Source organism: Amia ocellicauda, chromosome 8 (assembly GCF_036373705.1).
Source record: "Amia ocellicauda isolate fAmiCal2 chromosome 8, fAmiCal2.hap1, whole genome shotgun sequence".
NCBI lineage: Eukaryota > Metazoa > Chordata > Actinopteri > Amiiformes > Amiidae > Amia > Amia ocellicauda.
In genome coordinates this window covers 23300869-23320983 of record NC_089857.1, presented here as the reverse complement: position 1 = coordinate 23320983, position 20115 = coordinate 23300869, and the positions used below count along the sequence as shown (strand labels likewise).

The window sequence follows — 20115 nt, the reverse complement described above, 5'->3', positions numbered from 1 at the left end:
TGGTCAAAGTGTGCATGTCACAACAATATATGAAGCACTCTATAAATCTAGCCTTTATGGTACTCAACAAAGCCCACCTTTGAGGTATGCAAAAAACACTCAGGAGATTCTGAAACCATGTGGCAAAATGTTTTGTGATCTGACGAAACTAAAATGGAACTTCATCAATTTTGCAGAGAAATCTTTGAGGAAAACCTGCTGCTCTCTGCAAGAAAGTTGAAACAGCACACAGCCAAAACTACACTGCAGTGGCTAAGGAACAAAAAGGTAAATGTCCTTGGTGGCCCATTCAGAGCCCCCACCTAAATCCAATCATGAGCAGTCATGTGTCAAGTTTAGAAAATAATGGTGTTTTAAAAAGAACTGAATGATAAAATGTATTCACATCCCTGCAAGCAGTATTTTCTGCATCCTCATATGACCGTGATGCAGTCTTTTAAGATTCTGGCTCTTCACAGGGGATATTGTTGACCTCCTCTCGTTTGTAAACTTTCTTATGTTCTTATGTTCTTAAAACACAAGTATCAAAAAAAGACGTTATGGGATCACAATACAGAGGACATTTATTTTGAAAGTGTGTTGTTTTCACAATGTATTGTATTTAATATCCATCTATCCATCCATCCATCCATCCATCTTCAAAACAGCTTATCCTGGTGAGGGTTGCGGGGAAGCTGGAGCTGATCCCGGCAGGCATAGGGCGCAAGGCAGGAATACACCCAGGATGGGACGCCAGTCCATCACTGTGTATTTAATATAATTGATTTAATAAACTTCACCTAAAACAAAGATCAAATCAAAATTAAGGTTATCAATTCCATACTAAATATGATTTCCTGTAGATTTAGTTTAATGTAATTATGCATAGATGCCAGATCTATGGTCTACTAAATGACTAGCAAATTGGCTGATGGTTATTTACGTCCAAATGATAATCTGATATATTGTATTAGTGAACCCTTGTAGTCCTATTTGTTTATCACCACATAATTTAAACACATCTCTTGAAGATGGTTCAAGAGTACAATATATTTTATTTATTCATCTTTTTTAAATTAATACATTTTCACAGCATCTTTGCTGTTCTTTTAGTATTTTTGTGTACAGTTATCCAATTAGATATCATCCAAGATGACCACACAAATTCTCACTCAAAACCGGAGGTGGTACTTCTAGTTATATAGAACTATGGTTTCCTGTTATAGACATATGTGTCCTGTATGTCATTACTGGCATCCATTTTCATTTTCGGCAGATGTTTTATAAATGATGCTCTTTTTAAATCTGCCATGTCTTTTAATTTTCCCACTCTTTACATTTTTCCAGCTCTTCTTAAATTTCGATACCTCTTTTTAATTTCACCACCTCTTTTAATGTTGCCACCTCTTTTTAAGGTTTGTTTTGCATCCTGAAAGAAACCCATATTCAGTCTAGTACTGTTACAATACTTTACATTGAATTGTCATTTTGTATCCTGCATTTGGGAAGTTATGTTGAATTTCAAATACAATGCTGACGAGTTTGCCATTCTTCATTCTCAAATGAAAGTGAAATATAATGTACATAGAGACAAACACAGATGTATTTAATTAAAGCAGTGATTCCTGGTACATTTTAATGTAAAGGTAACAAAAACAAAGAATGCGGTATCGTAACTAAAACCCTAATACCCTTGTAATCACCAATAGAAAAACAAATAGAAAGAGTCTTTGGTTATCCAAGGTCTGGCCAGGCAAGTCCACAAACAGTTCATCATCTCCTCTCCGCCAGGTAAGTGCTAGCTTCTGGGTATGAATGGGGCTCCTCTGTGCGGTGCTCTCATTTGTGTCCATTCCCTTCCAGGCTTCCAGGATGGCCCCTCCACGACGACAGGTGGGAACAAACCTCGGGGAGAGAAAGCCCAGGAAGCCTCAGGAGGCAATACACAGTAATACAACTCTGGCTTTTCTATAATGTTTTCTCCATTAACTCAATGTTTTTTTCAATTTCTCACCATACTGCCCTTGTTTTCTCCCTTGAAAGTTGTCTGAAACTAGAGATGGTGCAAGGGACCCTCACCACCACTAGAGGGATCATGCCAAGAGATACAGCAAAGTGAAGACAAAACAAATGTTCCACTAATCAGTCTGCATTGTGATTTGATTGTTCCCCCTTCTATTTTTGAAGCTATTTAAAATGCATTGGACCTTTTTTGTTTGTTTTTTATTTTTACTTTTTAATTGTTTTTTTATTTTGTTCAATGCATTTTCAGTTATTTTCAATGTATTTGACCCTTTTGTTGGTGTGCAGTTTTTGCTTTTATCACGTTTGTTTTGTTGATTTGAGCACGTTTATTTTAAAGTTAATTGTTTTAGTTTTTGTTAAAATCACAAAGATTTTAAATTTTTTTAAGTGATTTTAAGGACTGACATTTTAATGATTTTAATCAAAAGTATTAAAAATTGAATTGTTTTTATTTACGTAAATGTAAAATACTCAACCCAATAAACAGTATTCTATTTTTGAAGCGATCATAAATATATACAGACGTGGCACAAATATTGGTACCCTTCCACTTTAAAAAAAAACTCACAATTTTCTCTAAACTAAGTAGAAATTGACAAAAGTATTTGGTATCCACCATTCTTTATTTCACATTCAATAGAACAGAAACTTTGCTTTTGATTTATGACGTAACATATTACTTTAAATAGTAAAACAAATGAAAATGGCATGGACAAAAATATTGGGACCCTTTACCTAATAATTCCTTGCACAGACTTTAGAGACAATAACTGCAATCAAGCACTGTCTGTAGCTCTGAATAAGATTTCTACACTTCTGGACTGGTAGTTTGGCCCACTCTCCTTGAGCAAACTGCTCCAGTTCTCTCAGGTTTGATGGGTGCCTTTTCCCATCTGCGAGTTACAGCTCTTTCTGATGCTGTTTTGAAGGCAAAGGGTGGTCACACCAAATATGGATTTGATTTATATTTTTCTTCAGTTCACTCACTTTGCATTTAGTTAATTGATAAATATAATCTATTAACATGTCTATTTTTGAAAGCATTCTTACTTTACAGCATTTTTTCACACCTGCCTAAAACTTTTGCACAGTACTGTATATAAATAATAAGCTGAGCTTTGTTACCTTCCATGACATAGGCTTATAGTTAATTAAAAATAATAATTCTTTTGCCTCACTTTTGGAGTCCTTCTAATAAAGCTGACAAAAGGGAAGCTGTGGTCGAGGGAGGAGAATAGCTGCCCCCCTCTGAAATAAACCCAAGAAAGAACACAACAACCAAACTTATTGAAAATGTAATAACCCAAGGTTGCAAATTACTACTGCCAGTTAAAAGTAAACTAAACTGTAATACTACATTTGTAGGGTGACTGAAAACTACACTTTTTAAAACTTTGTTACTGTAAATTCAAGCCTGCGGGGGCATACATCAGAAATCTACAATGTGACTTCATTAAATTTTACTACTGATCCCATGTTAATTGGAACGAATGCAACCATTTTTTTCCATTCAGTTCATACCAAACTCTTCTGGAGATTGTGATGGCCAATCAGCAAGAATGCTGATTTTGTGCTCCCTTAACCTTTTGGTAGTAGACTTGAATGTGTACTTCAGATAGTTCACATGCTGGAAAGTCCATTTACAACTGAGCTTATATTTCTATGCAGAGAGAGTCCAATTTATTGGCTAAAATATAATGATATATTTTTCAATCCATCCATTCCTCAATTCTAACAAGGACACCAGGACTAGAGGATACTAGACCAAAGCAAACACACATTAATATCCATGCTTTACAATGGGTATGACATTTCTGTCAAACAGAAACTTCACTGCTGGTTTGTGTGCATACAAGAAAAAGACTTTCTTTAGTTCCAACAACTGAAAAAATAATATTCTATGAAATAAATGTTACAAAAGAAGTGCATTCCCTCATTACTAGCATCAGTGTGAGGCTTGGTTATGAGCCATGACAATTCTAATTTAAGTGCCACCCACACATCTGTAATGCGATGTTGTCAAATTCCCTAAAGTGGCGGGCCAAAAAAGGGGATATTTTATTTTTTCACATTGAAAACGATAGGAAATTGCAGAATCATATCACACAGAAAAACATAAAATGAGGTTTACAATCAAGTGAATTTCACAACACATAGAATCTCAAAAAAAAAGTCCCATTGGCTGTCATACTTCAGCTTTATCATATACTTCATTGTATGGCTACAGAGGACAATACTGAAGGGGTTTCAGTAGCTTCCGCAACACTTCACTTCTCACAAATCACTTTTTACTTTTTACTTTCTAATAAACACATACAGGGAACAACTTATTTACTCTTTACCGCACAGTGTACTAAAGCTGAGCAGCACTTCAGGAGTTTCAGTATTTCATGTGTTTAATATTCCTAATAATTTTCAAGCATTATATAGAATATAGAATATAGAATGTTCTTCTAAGAACTGTACACAAATGTGACAAAAGCCCCAGATTCACCCTAGCTTTAAGTGCCGATTCAGTCAACCCACATTAGAGGATGTTAAACATTAAATAAATAATACATAATTCATTATAATTTTATTACGAGCTATATGGTGACATTGGCAAAACCATGAATTTACCTTTCAGCCTGTGATATGCCACGATGGCCACGACCACTGTAAGTATTAGAGCTGAAATCAGTATCGCCATAACTGTAGTCAAAGTGTTTCTGTTTCTGTAGTCAAGGTGGAAGTCAGTAGAATTCCGCAAATCATCTGAAGAGAAGAGAAATTTGAAGAGAAAATTTGATTATAAGGCGATTTATTAATAGCATTATATTTTGCAACCAGATGTATATGTATGTGTGATATTATGTCTACTCAGCAGTACTTATCTTCTGCTTTTTTAAAACAGTAAATATTTTTTTGCATGGGAAGAATCAAGCAGAACAAGACTGAAAGGAAATTGTCATTTGAAGTGTCTTTTAATGAGCATAATCTTATTTTAAAGATACTAGGATTAGTAACTGTAACATTCATTATTTTCTCTTCACTTAATGTCAGAGCTCTTATACAGGGCTAGACCAAATAGATCTCTGACCTGCCCATGATAGCAAAATCCAAACCTGTACCTATCGCAGAGGTTTGTAATTTGCAATTCACTTGTGGGTTTATGAGGTTAAGATTCATTCTGAAATTATCCTTACTTATTTTGTTAAGATAACTAAAATTATATTACCTTTAATAAGCAATACAACTTCTTTCCACATAACTGATTGCACAATTATGTGAAAGTTCTACTTACATACATAGTCATCCTGATTTTTTTCTCTGTAACTTTAATCAATCAATCCATTGATTGAGAACATTTAACTTGTCCTTTAATGGAACTGAGAAGTGTGTTCAGGAGACCAGAAAACTTTATGATATTTTTGTGGAACTTCAACCATGACTCAGCAGTAAATGTTTCAGGATATAAATACAAACTGGAAATTACCTAATTTCACATTAAATATTCCAGGCAGAGTCCACTTCTCTATATATATTCAGCCTCAACAGAATAGTAATCTCCTACAAATAGTTTTGATGTAAGTATTGGCATTCATGTAAGTAACTTATTTTACAAGATGCCTTTATCCAAACTAACATACAACAACCAGTAATAATGATGAAAAGTTCCAATGCCAGAAACAAAGTCAGTGCAAAAAGATCACCTTATAATATGTATCATGGCATTGAACCTAGACTTATGCCTTGGTTACACTAACACACTCAAGCCAAACAGGGGCTGCTCTGTGCCCACTTGCTGTATTCTCTGTACTCTCTGGCTGTATTCATGTTAATTCTACAATTTCTGCATTGCAGTGTTGAATCTTCGCCTGACTTCATGTTCTATGTAGATGTAACTGCAAAGCAGACTATAATAAGGTATTGCTATGTATCAGTGAATTTATATAAAATACAGATAAAATAATAATAAATAAACAAACAAACAAACAAACCTTTTATTTTCAGGATTGTCTTAAATTATTGTTATTTTTTAAATATCTAGTATGTGATTCACAGGAAAAAAGATAAGACTCAAAGACGATGGTGTTATTCACACCCCAAAACTAGGTTGCAAGTGCAAGGAGCTTTATGTTCAGGAGGCAAACTCAAACCCAAGGGCAAAAGTTGGAGATCTCCAAGAAAGTTTGGCATCATCAGGATACAATGTCTAAATAATTACAAGGAAGAAGCCCCTTCTGAGAGAACAACACAAAAATAAGCATATGAATTTGCCAAACTGCATCTCATAGACACTTGGGTCCATGTTTTATAATCAGAAGAAACTGAAATTGTAATTTATGGATATGCTCATCATTGTTATGGTTGGCACTGAAAATTTAAATGAAGCTCATGTCATATGGAGTTAGATCTGTTTTGCTTTGGGATTGTTTTACATCTACTGGTCCTGGTGCTCTTCTTAGAATAAAGGGAAAGATGCACTACAACATTTTGGCCAATAAACTGGATATTTGGGTGAACACAAAATCAGTATTCATGAATGACCATCCAGATCTCCAGACCTACAGTAGATCCGATAGGACATTTGTGGTTTGAACTAAAAAAAGGAGTTCAGAATTGAACACCAAGTAAGGATTTGATTGGTATGTGAATCTAAAGAGTTCAAACCCCCCTGTAATATACCATAATATACCAACCACTGTAGTACATTTCTTCAACAGTATATCGATACTAAAAATCTGTCACCAGCACTTTATATTTCCCATTATCCTTATGCTCTCTATATTGTTGTGCGTCTGAGAGGGTCATTTCATTTTTGACTCAAAAAGTAAAGTCAAAACACACATGTAAACTCTGCCAATGAAAGCACCTGCTCCTAAAAAACAACAAAAAACTCATTTAAAAAAATGAATTTCTTATCACCACAGAGAGAGCCTTCTGCTAATTGAACCATGTCCTGAAGAGTCAAACCCGGATCAAGCCACTCAATAGTTTGAAATATGTCAGGGCTGGGTGGGAATGAGTGGCCTGGGGGATCCTCCGCAGTTATTCAGCAGTGACCTTGTGTAAAAAGGAAGGTCTTAGTATTCTAAAAATATGTCCTGTGTCTAAATTGGATATTCTCATTTAGAACTGGTTGAGTAGGCAGGGAAGTAGCGGTATGAGAGCAACTTCCCTTTCGGACATCACAGCGTAAAAGTGTTTTCCAATGAGAACCACTGTTTCTCGACGAGACTTAGCACAGAGAGACTGCAAACAATACAAATATTCCAAGTGTTACTTGGTTTTCTCATTGATACACACCTAGTTCAACCATTACTTTTTTTTTTTTTAACATGAAACAATACTTAACGAAATAAATATCTGAACCCACATTTTCACATATCAATGCTCCATTATTCTACCTCATATATTAACCACATACACCTTGGCTAGTCATACATACCTGGAATTTTAAAACTGGCTGAAAAGCCCATCCCTGCCTCATCCAAAAAAGTGCAGGTGTATGTGTTGTTGTTGGTTGTTGTGATAATGACTTGACTGGATAAGTGGAAGAGGTGCTTTACAGTTTTGAAATATGTGGTATTGGCTTTCATGGATAGTTTCTTTCCAGTTGCATCCCTCCACAAAACACTGGTTAAAGGGTAGCCTTCTGACTGACAAGACAATTCCACCATGTTGTCCTCCTCGGTTTTTCTTATGTCTTTTTTTATTGGTTTATAGGCAGCTGAAGAGCACAAAAAAGTGTATAAATTAAAAATACCCTGATCAATTAAAACATTTAATTAAAAGACACACAATACTCATAATTTGACCTCAGATTTATAAAAAAGGAGAATTATCTCAGTGTAAACAAGGACATTACAATACATTGTTTATGTATTTTATCAGTGTACTGTATCTATGTGCACACCATTCAAATATATGAGTAGTATATATTGTTATACATTTTTCTCAAATCCTGATTTCACATAGCCAAGTAGGAGTACACTACTAACAACAATTGTCAATATAGAGGTGTACTTTGGTCTAGTTTCCAAAGGTATGTTTACTCAAAAGTAAATTGCAGTGTCTGTGGCAGCCCTGTTGCAGAATTACTTAAATCGAAAATGGAAATAGAGCCACACTTTATATTTGCATTCAACTACTTCTCGAGGTGGTTATCTGTAGTGGCACATTGTTGGTACTGCAGCAGTATTTAGACAGTGTAAAGTGCAACACCTCATATTGGTTTCAAGGTGTTTCTTGCAAGCAAAAGCAGAAAAGAATATCCACATTCTGTATATATGGTGATATACAGCCAATTTGCAGACAAAGATGATGCTATCTTGTTGTGTGTAAATGGTAAATTAAGAACAAGAAATGCAGCCGCCTGAACATTTAAACTCTTTATTTTCAAGAGATCTTCATCTCCACCATTATCAAAGCACTGTCAGCAACTCTGTCAGACAGAGACCAGAGACACACCATGCTCTCAATATTTAAGCATACAAGCAACAATATGTATTCTCCACTATGATGTATATTCATTGTATTTTTCCCCCAGACAAATCAAACTTTGACACACCCACCACTTGCAAACTGCAGTTGTGATTCTTGTGTTAGATTAAATCTAAAATTTTGGTATTCTGTTAAAAGGAAATTCACACTTCTGACTTTCAGTTTCTCTTCTTGATGTCAGAAAAAAAGTATTCTCTGCAAACAGGGAAGAGACAGTTTGCTGGTGAGGCTTATAAAATGGGCAGTCAGTAAAAATAACAATGCAGAGGAATGTATGCTTTTGTTTACTTTAAACTGGGTATGGAACCAGCAAGAAATAAATTATACCTTCTGAAGTTATATAAACACATTTTTAACCCATACTGCTATGTTTGAATTGCACGAACATGTTAAAATAAATAAAACCTATAAAGATGCATACTGTATAATAATAATAATAATAATAATAATTATTATTATTATTATTATAATTATATGCATTTTTCCCCACTAGACTCCACCTTTGATGCAAAGAGTTCTGAGACTTCACAAAAACTCTTCCTCATAAGTGAATTGTAGTGTACACTCCAAGGGTGTGTTGAAGGGCACGCAAAAACCTCCTTTCACTCATTTCCTAAGGAATTGGTACTGGTTTTATACATATTTACATCTTATTATTGTGTATAAGTAAGATTTATGGCAGTTCATAGCAGTTCGATCATATCAGCAACTTTTAAAACTTAAAAATGGAAAACGTACCAAATAATGGCGGATGTCAAAAGCTTTCTGCTCTTTTGGGGTGTCAGAATGTGTTTTCCTGGATGGCAGAAAATCAGTGAAAAAACTACAAAGCAGCTGATTTGTCTTCCCAGCGACAACTTGAATCATATCATTATGTCAAATGCTGAGCAGGCCCAGTTGACCTCGATTTTGGATCAAGATGGCAAGAGGATAGGATTTAATTGACTTTGAAAGAGGGGTCATTATTGGGGCACGAATGGCAGGATCTTCAGTCACAGAGACGCTCAACTGGCTCGTGTTCTGGACAAGTGGGCGAGTGCATGTGTGGCGACACCAAGAGAACGGTACAGGCCTGACTACTTGACCCCTTCAGTGAGGGGGTCCGGAGGCTCTCTTATGCTGTGGGGGGCATTTTCCTGCCATGGTTTGGGTCTAGTTGTCCCCTTAGAGGGAAGGGTCACTGCAAATCATTACAGTTATTCCGAGTGATCACCTCACCTAGAGTTCCAGAGACTCGTAGAATCTATGCCAAGTCGCATTGAAGCTGTTCTGGTGCCTCGTGGTGGCCCAACACCTTACGGAGACACTCTTGTTTTTTCCTTTAATTTGTCACCCGTCTGTATATGCAGTTAGGTCCATAAATATTTGGACAGTGACACAATTGTCATCATTTTGGCTCTGTTCGCCACGATGGATTTGAAAGGAAATAATCAAGATGTGTTTTAAGTGTAGACATGCATCTTTAATTTGAGGGTAGTTACTTCCAAATGTTTACGCCAAATTCTGACTCTACCATCTGAATGTCTCAACAGAAATCGAGACTCATCAGACCAGGCAACATTTTTCCAGTCTTCAACTGTCCAATTTTGGTGAGCTTATGCAAATTGTAGCCTCTTTTTCCTATTTGTAGTGGAGATGAGTGGTACCCGGTGGGGTCTTCTGCTGTTGTAGCCCATCCGCCTCAAGGTTGTACGTGTTGTGGCTTCACAAATGCTTTGCTGCATACCTCGGTTGTAACGAGTGGTTATTTCAGTCAAAGTTGCTCTTCTATCAGCTTGAATCAGTCGGCCCATTCTCCTCTGACCTCTAGCATCAACAAGGCATTTTCACCCACAGGACTGCCGCATACTGGATGTTTTTCCCTTTTCACACCATTCTTTGTAAACCCTAGAAATGGTTGTGCGTGAAAATCCCAGTAACTGAGCAGATTGTGAAATACTCAGACCGGCCCGTCTGGCACCAACAACCATGCCACACTCAAAATTGCTTAAATCACCTTTCTTTCCCATTCAGACATTCAGTTTGGAGTTGAGGAGATTGTCTTGACCAGGACCACACCCTGTTAGATAATTGCATTAATGAGAAATTGAAAAGGTGTTCCTAATAATCCTTTAGGTGAGTGTATATGGTCCCCCCAATTTTAGGTGTTCAAAAGTATTTGGACAAACTAACATAATCATGAATTAAATTGTGAATTTCAATACTTGGTTGCAAATCCTTTGCAGTCAATGACTGCCTGAAGTCTGTAAGCCATAGACATCACCAGATGCTGAGTTTCTTCCCTGGTGATGCTCTGCCAGGCCTGTACTGCAGCTGTCTTTAGTTCTTGTTTGTTCAAAACAAACCAATCAGAGAGATAGCAAAAACATTAGGTGTGGCCAAATCAACTATTTGGTACATTCTTAAAAAGAAAGAATGCACTGGTGAGCTCAGGTACACCAAAAGGCCCGGAAGACCAAGGAAAAAAACTGTGGTGGATGAGAGAAGAATTATTTATCTGATGAAGAAAAACCCCTTCACAACAGTTGGCCAGATCAAGAACACCCTCCAGGAGGTAGTCGTATCAAGAGAAGACTTCACCATATTAAATACAGAGGGTTTACCACAAGATGTAAACAGGAAACAGGAAGACCAGATTAGAGTTTGCAAAAAAAACATCTAAAGAACCCTGTACAGTTCTGGAACAACATCCTATGGACAGATGAGACAAAGATCAACTTGTACCAGAATGATGGGAAGAGAAGAGTTTGGAGAAGGGAAGGAACTGCTTATGATCTGAAGCATACCACCTCATCTGTGAAGCATGTTATGTCATGGGCATGTATGGCTTCCAAGGGAACTGGTTCCCTTGTATTTATTGATGATGTGACTGCTGACAAAAGCAGCAGGCTGAATTCTGAAGTGTTTAGGGCTATATTATTGGCTCAGATTCAAAACTCAATGGCCGGTGCTTCACACTGCAGATGGACAATGACCCGAAGCATTCTGTGAAAGCAACCCAAGACTTTTTTAAGGTGAAGAAGTGGAATGTTCTGCAATGGCCAAGTCAATCACCTGACCTGAATCCAATTGAGCAGCATTTCACTTGCTAAATGCAAAACCAAAGGCAAAACGCCACAAGAACAAGCAGGAACTAAAGACAGCTGCAGTGCAGGCCTGGCAGAGCATCACCAGGGAAGAAACCCAGCATCTGGTGATGTCTATGGGTTCCAGACTTCAGGCAGTCATTGACTGCAAAGGATTTGCAACCAAGTATTGAAACTCACAATTTAATCCATGATTATGTTAGTTTGTCCAAAAACTGTTGAGCCCCTAATATTGGGGGGACCACATATATAAATGGTTGTAATTCCTACACCGTTCACCCAATTTGGATATAACTACCCTCAAATTAAAGATGAAAGTCTACAATTAAAGCCCATCTTGATTGTTTCGTTCGTAATCCACTGTGATGGCATGCAGGGCCAAAATTATGACAATTGTGTCACTGTCCAAATATTTATGTAAAATTGTCAGGGACATGGCAATAACGAATCTGATTCTCATGATATCTTGGGGAAACAGTATGAATAATACAAACAATCTGAACCATGATAATCATGTCAATTATGGATTATGTAAAAATATTACTATACAATACATTATTTTAAAGTTTTTGATACATTGTTATGGATTTTTAAAATTTAAATATTGTTTTTACACAGTGCTGAGGTTGGATGATTGTACTTTTTGAAGAAAAAGTTAAATCACAATATTATTATTATTATTGGGAAAAACTAAAAGCTAAAAGCACCCCTGAGCTGACTCGAGTTGCCACAGGGAAGACAAATCCGGTGATTTTTTGTTTTTCCTTTGTGTTTCTGTAATCCACACAACACATCCTGAAATTCTGAAAGAGTTTTACATTCATCATTGATTAGAAAGTTTTACATTTTAAAGTTTAAAAGTTACTTATATGATAGAATTGAACCTGGAAAGTGCTTTACATCTTACTTAAATACTAAAGCAAAATGTAAAGTCAAATAAAACTATAATTTTAGTAATTGTGCATGTTCCCTTTTAAGATGTTGACCATAGTACTACTAAGGTAATGAGAGAGAAAGGGAGTGGTTTGGGACACTTTTCTGCTGTCAGTCACTGTCTATATCATTTAAAAATAATATAACCCCTCCACTGTCTCTATATTACCACATACCTCGCACTGTGAGAGTAAACTCTTTATAGTCGGCTCCTCCGAGTTCAATAAGGCATCTGTATTTCCCAGAGTCTGAGATGCTGAGATTTGATATTTGCAACACAGCCAGGCCCATTGGGAGCTTCTCCTTCTGCAGGCATACTCTGCCTTTATATTGGGAATGCTGGAAGGTGAGGTCCTCCTGTCCATTCACCAGCCTGTAAACCTCCAGGGAGCCACTAGACTGGATGCGATGCCAGTGGACATTCAACCCAGATAGGATCACTCCATCCTCTGCAGGGAAACGACACTCCATTGTGATGACACCCCCAATCTCGGCCAAGTAAGAGTTGTTTGTCATTTCCACTGTGAATAATCCTGGAAAAACAGACAAAAACATTACTTTGTGCTTCTAAGGTAAATGTAATGTTTCAAGTATCTATTTATTCAAAATAATATCTCCCCTGGAAACAGTTGCTATCAGGTGTGGGGGTATGAGAAAAATCAGATGTTCAATTTAAGAATAAAAAGTATCATATAGATGGTTTTATTTTATTTTTTGATTGGCTTGTCTTGGCTCACACAGCTTTGTGCAGGTGCAGATATAATTTTAGCAGTTGTTACAACTTGGAGTTTGGACACTTTGCACAGATTACCAGACAGAAAGTAATGTACTTATACCTGGAATAGTAGGGAACAACACAACTTGTACAATTACAAGAAGTGCTTTCTCCATTTCACCTAAAAAGAAAAAGTGAATTTAGCTTCATGCAATATTTGTTTCTGTAAAAAAAATACAAATATTGATAACATTATGCTACTTCAAATGGAGTATGCATTACATTTCTATAAGAAATTACAGCAACACTTTAGATTACGTGGCCCAATTTAATATTAAATAGATATTTAGGTTCATAATCTATTAATTCAACACATTTCTAAATAAATATCAGTAGAATGCCAATATAATATCTATCTATACCAAAAACGTTGTCACCATGAAAAAAACGCTAGTTACAAAGATTACTAAGATTTACATTACTGTGATCTTTGAATGTTAAGTGTCTACATCATGCCTGTTAATTATGACAAACCATCTGCAAAACACTAATATGTGTATCACAAAATGTAGTATTCTAAACACCTTAGTCATGTTTTCTTAAAGAAAAAGTCTAAATCCCGTAATCCTCACTCTGTAAAGTCCATACAGAAACACGTGATTGGCTTTGCAGTCAGGATGCAAAAATGGATAATAAGTGTTGTTTCAGATCTTGTTAAAAAAAAAATATATATATATATATATATATATATATATATATATATATATATATATATATAATTTTTAAAGTTAATCTTTTACCAAGTTCTTCAAATAAGGAATACAAGCTTCAATGGAAGTTGATGGTGCAAGAGACAGTTTTCAGATTAAATCAGAATACAAATTTCTTAAGGAAATAACTGTATAGGCTCTGCAAAATGACAATTGTATAATGACAATTAAATAGCCATCAAGAGAAATAAACTTAAAGTTATGTATCATTAGGTTTGATTAAAGCCTAATACAATTGTTTTAAAATTCATATAAAATGCAAAAAATGCTATAATATTCAGACACTTTTCTCTGATAAGATGTAAAGCCATCAAGCAAAATTAATGTATAGATTATTATTAATACTTAACTCATAATTATGTATTCAAAATAAACTTATAATACAAATGTTCTTAGACCTCACTTTTGAAGAACTTCTAATAAAATTGCTGACAAAAGGGAAGCTGTGGTCAAAAGAGGAGAATAGCTACTTCTCCCTGAAATACACCCAATAAAAAACACAACACAACAAAAGGATGACTAAATACTTGCTGCCAGATAAAAAGCTAAACAGTTTAAATCTTGACATCTATTACTTAATTGTCATGCCATTAACAGTGAATGCAACCATTTTCTTCCATTAACAGAACAACCCCTATTCCTAGTGAGGAAAATGCCTGTTCAAATTAATTTAAAATGCAGGCAATGCTGCAGGCAGTTGTGTCTCAGTCTGTTACGGTATTTGTTCTTCATTGAGTTCATTGCTGAAAAGCTGGCTTTGTGCACATATGTGCTATAGAATATGGACAGTCCCTTAAAAGCACAGGATACATAAGTGGGATATTTTTCTTGAGGTACTTTCCACCAAAATTCAGGCACAGAACATATTGAATATACTGCCTGCATATCAAAGTCAGCTGAAGTTCCAAAAGTTCAGATTCTGATTTGGCAGAGGTGGTTCACACAGGTACGGCAATGTGATTCTTTCAAAATATGGAACACTTTTCTGTTGCACAAATCACTAAATTGTCCTTCAATCCTCTGCCTCAATTGAGTCATGTAGGTCACAAATACATCAGTTTTATAGTGATCCTTCAATTCCGGTCTGACAGTAGTGATGTGTGAAAGTTTTGGGAAATGATGTGTGAAGTCCATGCTTTGCAACCCACTGACAAGAAGGCATAGTACAGGTGACTTTGTTTTAAAAGGAAAGCATGGACTGAAGGATGTCACTCACCATCTTGCATTTTCCTTGCAGAGAGATTCAGTGTTTAAATGCCCAACATTTGTCCTCCTGGCCAGGCCATTGTTCCCTCAGAAAAACAGGTTACGGTCAAATATATTCTACTGTAGCCTCAAGATTTATTAAAGTGTAGCTAAATCTTGATTTAGCAAGAACATTCAGGTTTACACAGCAAAAATATAAGTATTGCCGCACCAGTGCATCCGTTGTTGACTGGTCCTGAGGGAGTGCAAGGGTGCCACTGACTGGCACGGAGCAGGAAGGCAGGGGGTGGCAGGGAGCCCTCATGGCCAAATGCCCCTCCCAACCCTTGTGCTATCTAACTACACAGTAACATAGAGTAGAAATGATTACCTCTTCTTCATATAACATTTGCCATGTCTGTGCTGGTGTAGTTTGTTCCATCTGTGTTGGTACAGTGGTTAGTTAGCACGTTGCTCTTGTAATATATATGTTTTTCAAGAATTGTTCAATCATTGTTTGGTCAATAACAATAAGAAGAATTAAACCAACAACAACAGGCCTTTGTAAACAGGCTTCACTAGTTTTTCTGGTTTCTTGCCTCGGTCAGCTATGGCTGTAATATCACTGCAGTATGGGCTCTATGTTTTGGTATGGCCGTATCTGACGGCTTAATTGATTTGTTTGGAAACATTGTGTTTTATTTGGTTACTTTGGAATAATTTAAACCTAAAGTTTTCCATTGCATCAGTTTTTGGAAAGAGCACAAAAAGGGGAATATTTACTGCACTTTTTGTTTCACTTCTGGATTATTGCATCAACGCTCAGGGATTGATTTTACTTTACTTCTGAGGTTTGAGGCAGATAAACTTAGCTCATCTTCCACTCATGAGTCTTGACTGTAGTTTGTTTTTAATGTATATAAGTGTGGAAAAAGTATTCCATTTCGAGAGATAGGTCACAAGGAACCAGTTTATCCAATGTGATTACAAATAATCCCGTGCTCTCCTGTGACTGACAGCCAGAATTCATCCAGCGGGGTTGAGGCAAAAGCTGCACAAATAATCCCGTGCTCTCCTGTGACTGACAGCCAGAATTCATCCAGCGGGGTTGAGGCAAAAGCTGCACACAGTGTCCGGTCACTGGATAGATCGAGGAGTGAGTCCTGTAGCTCTGATAAGAGGCGGCTGCCAGTTGTCAGATCCAGTCATGATTTTCATGTGTCTCATCTTGAAAGTACCAGAGGTGATGATTGATCCTTGCTTTTGTAACATCATCCTCCATAAAGTCATGCAGTCTAGTGCACATCTCCACACTTCCCTCCTCCACTCACGTTTCCTAGCATTCCAGCTTTTTCACAAACCCCTCAACTTTGACGGCCAATGTTGTGACATTCAATCACTCAAAAATGTCTACTAAGTATGCCAGGTTTGCCAACCATTTAGTATCAGTCAGGCATTCTGTAAAGGGTGACTCTGTATCCATTAAGAATAGTCACACTTCATCTCTCATTTGAAATAGACACAACAGGTCATTAACTCGTGACAACCACCTGAGCTCAGTATGCAACAGGAACAATTTGTGCTTAGATCACATTTCTGTGCACAAGACAGCAAACCGTCTCATGTTCATGGGGCATGCCGTTATGAAGTTCACTACTTTTAATGCTGTTTGAAGCAAACTACTAAGCTCATTATCAAAGGCCTTGGAAGCAAGAGTTTCCCTATGTATAACAAAATGAGTGAATCTTATGTGTGGTGCAACAGCATGTACTTTTGCCTTCAGACCCTTATGTTTGCCCATCATAGCATCAGCCCTATCTGGACACATGCCCACACAGTTCTCCCAACACAGCCTCTTACTGCATCTTACCTCCCACTTTGTTGAATATATCCTGTCCTGTGCATGTCTCCCCAAGCGCAGAACACAATAACATATCTTGATGTAGTTTCCCTGAATAGGAATCTGACAAATATGAGTAGTTGAGCTACATGCACAATATCAGTTGACTCAGTTGTAATGAACATTTTCTACTGTTTTTGATCAATAAGCTGACTCTTTGTGTTTTTTGGCATAACATCTATTTGTTAGGCAACAGTGTTTACAGAGTAATTTGTATTAGACAATAGGATTTGCTGACTTACGATTTTTATATTATGTATACCTTGACAAATGGATATTGCTGCAGGGCAAATTATAAATAGTGAACTCTGAGCTGACCATGCTTCCTTTACAATTGACATGATATGTAGGGCTTCTGATTTCCATGTTGTCAACAAATCTTTCTTCTTTATAAATTCAGTTGATCCCTATCTGTTTATTAACATCTACTAATTACAATCAAAATTGTGTTATCTGTACAGTTTACTTAATATTTCTTATGTTTATAATGCAATGTGGCTAAATTCTACTACATAAGTAGTTTTGTTGTTTTCAGATCAATGAGAACAATGTACCGATGGATCTTTGTAATAACTGATTTAGCAAGCTTAAATTAAATACTGATAGAAGCGCTGATACCTGTCACCTAACAACCTGCTGCTGCCCCATCAAACAAATAACATTTGGACAACACACTATGAGAATGTGTTATTTCACAATACACACATTTCTTCATTTTAGGCTAATGGAGAGATGGAAAAGGGGAGCAGATAAAAATGCTGAAAAAACAGAAGCTTTTAAAATCTGATCATCTCATTGTACTACCATGAAATGAAAGCACAGAAGAGCAAATCTTGCAAGTTTTAATTCCCTTTCTTATAAATGGGTGGGTGTATCTCCCTGTAGCTTACTACTATCTTTTCAATGTGAATTTTGCCATTTCTTGTGTTTGCTGCCTTATATTGATAGATGCAATTAACTAGATTAATCACAAATGTATTTGTTTTATAATCAAAGTCCATCAGCATGCTTTATTAATTATGTTTGACTGTATTAAGTATTATATACTATATATATATATATATATATGATATATATATGATTCAAATCAAAGTATTTACAATATTTTGTAATTTCTCCACATTACATTACATTCTGCAGCAGTCAATACAGTACTATCCGTTGAGAATAGTTACAGTACTCAGTCCACAGTTCTTATTTTTCCCACCTTTGGCAATCATCCTCATAATATATAACTGCACATACAGTGTACAACTGTGTTTTTCAATTATATTATTATTGTTAATAATATTAGTAGTAGTAGTAGTAGTAGTAGTAGTAGTAGTAGTAGTATTAATTTGCCATATCTTGTACCCTGTCCCCTTTTAATGTATGCAGATTTGTGTTAGATTTACCCAATTCTTTGGATTTCATTCCCAGATAAATTTATATTTGGACAACATTTTGTATGCATATCAAAACAATTATAACCACCCTGTCAGCCCACACCTGACTGGACAGAATACCAAGATGCCAGGGAACGTCAGGGTGAAGCTGATATAGCTCTGTTAAATTCAGATTTATTTAAAGCGCCTTCAGACAAATGTTACTGGTGTGTCATAAAAACACAAGATCCCGACAAAACCTCCGACACGTCACCTCACTACAATACCCCAAATGTATAATACAGAGGACGTCAACGCTATGCTACTTTGAAATAAGTACCCACATTTTAAGATTAGATCTCAAACTGTTCTGCTTATACATGAATGTATATCGTCAGATCAAAACACAGACCATACCATAACATTTGTCAATCAAAAACATGCGAAATATATGTTTTACTGTTAATTAATTTAAAATGTTCTACGAAAAGTTCACCAACTACACGTGTTTTTTTTTTGTTTTGTTTTGTTTTGATGATTACAAAACAACGAAGTTCTGATCTTAAAACAAAACAACGTAACAGTTCACTTTATACAGCTTGCATTGGATGATAATCAAATTATGGCAGGTTTCACAACACTGTATACTGAATACTGTGTATCAGCAAGTAATATTACAGTACCTTAGTGGCACGATGTTCCCCGTCTCTCTCGCACTTACTGTTTGCTTGTCAGAAACATAAGTACAGACTATTTCAACTTCCACTTTTTATCTGTGTGACGTGCAGTCTACGACGTTGATGTAAACAGTCTCTCTCTCTTTTTGGTGTAATGTATAAGAATATCACCTGGCGAATCATTGTATACAAAACATACAATGTAAACATAAGTGGGTGGTATTAACCATTTAACATACCGTATAAGTAATTGTGTATTACTCGTATATTTATACACTCCTTACTTAAATCTTATTCCTCATTCAGCTAATGTCTTCCTCTCCCTTCCTAACTCTCCCTCATCTCTTTGCCTCTTCTGTTTCTTACCTTTTCTTTTTCCGCTCTAAAATCTACTATAGAAAATAAGCATAACCAAAGGCAATATCAACTATAAATGTCAGATTGTGTCCACTTTTAACACACTCACTTTTAAGTTAATTTTGTATTTAATTATTTTACTTTTGCTCCTTTTTTATTTCCTAGCATGGTGCCTAATTGAATTATCAATAGGGCTTTAGGATTGGTGGAAAAGTCAACTGGAAACTTCCCGCCAACCATACCAGGTTTAAAAGGCAGGTGCGTCTCATTTAGTGGGAAGCTGCCTGCCTGAGACTGTGCTTGTATTAAGGGTTCTGGTTCCTATCCTGCTTAACGAGCCCTTTATGAAGTCTCCATGGGTAAACTGGGTCTTGCTGATTTAGGTCATATGTTGGAAAGGAAAAGGAAAGGAAAGTGACAGGAAGTTGACACAGCTAGTGGAAAAGTTAAGTAAAGGACTAATTGAATTGAACTCCCTCGGGATAAAGGACAGTCAGACTGGAACCCAAGAAAAATGTAGAAGCCTTTTCTTCTACCTTTGTTTTTCTCTGTACTCTTATTTTTTAACTGGTTTTATTGGTTTAACTACTGCACCTTGTATTTTAGGTTTAGTAATACAACCTCACAAAAAATGATTT

General features: G+C 36.2%; 1 protein-coding gene across 3 annotated transcripts; it reads right to left on the bottom strand.

Moving 5' to 3' along the window:
• Positions 1-1009: 1009 nt before the first annotated feature.
• On the bottom strand, positions 1010-19182 carry LOC136754683 (programmed cell death 1 ligand 1). 3 transcript variants are annotated; one of them, XM_066710726.1, is made up of 7 exons: positions 19127-19163; positions 17050-17142; positions 13346-13405; positions 12686-13042; positions 7436-7717; positions 4624-4758; positions 1010-1884 (listed from the first exon to the last, which is right to left on the bottom strand). In XM_066710726.1, the coding sequence occupies exons 2-7, from the start codon at positions 17111-17113 to the stop codon at positions 1778-1780; spliced, it is 1005 nt and encodes a 334-aa protein (XP_066566823.1). In that variant the 5' UTR covers positions 17114-17142; positions 19127-19163; the 3' UTR covers positions 1010-1777. The 3 variants fall into 3 exon arrangements, with proteins under 3 accessions (XP_066566823.1, XP_066566825.1, XP_066566826.1); XM_066710728.1 differs by lacking the exon at positions 17050-17142 and having other exon boundaries at positions 19127-19182; XM_066710729.1 differs by lacking the exons at positions 13346-13405; positions 17050-17142 and having other exon boundaries at positions 19127-19177.
• Positions 19183-20115: the final 933 nt, after the last annotated feature.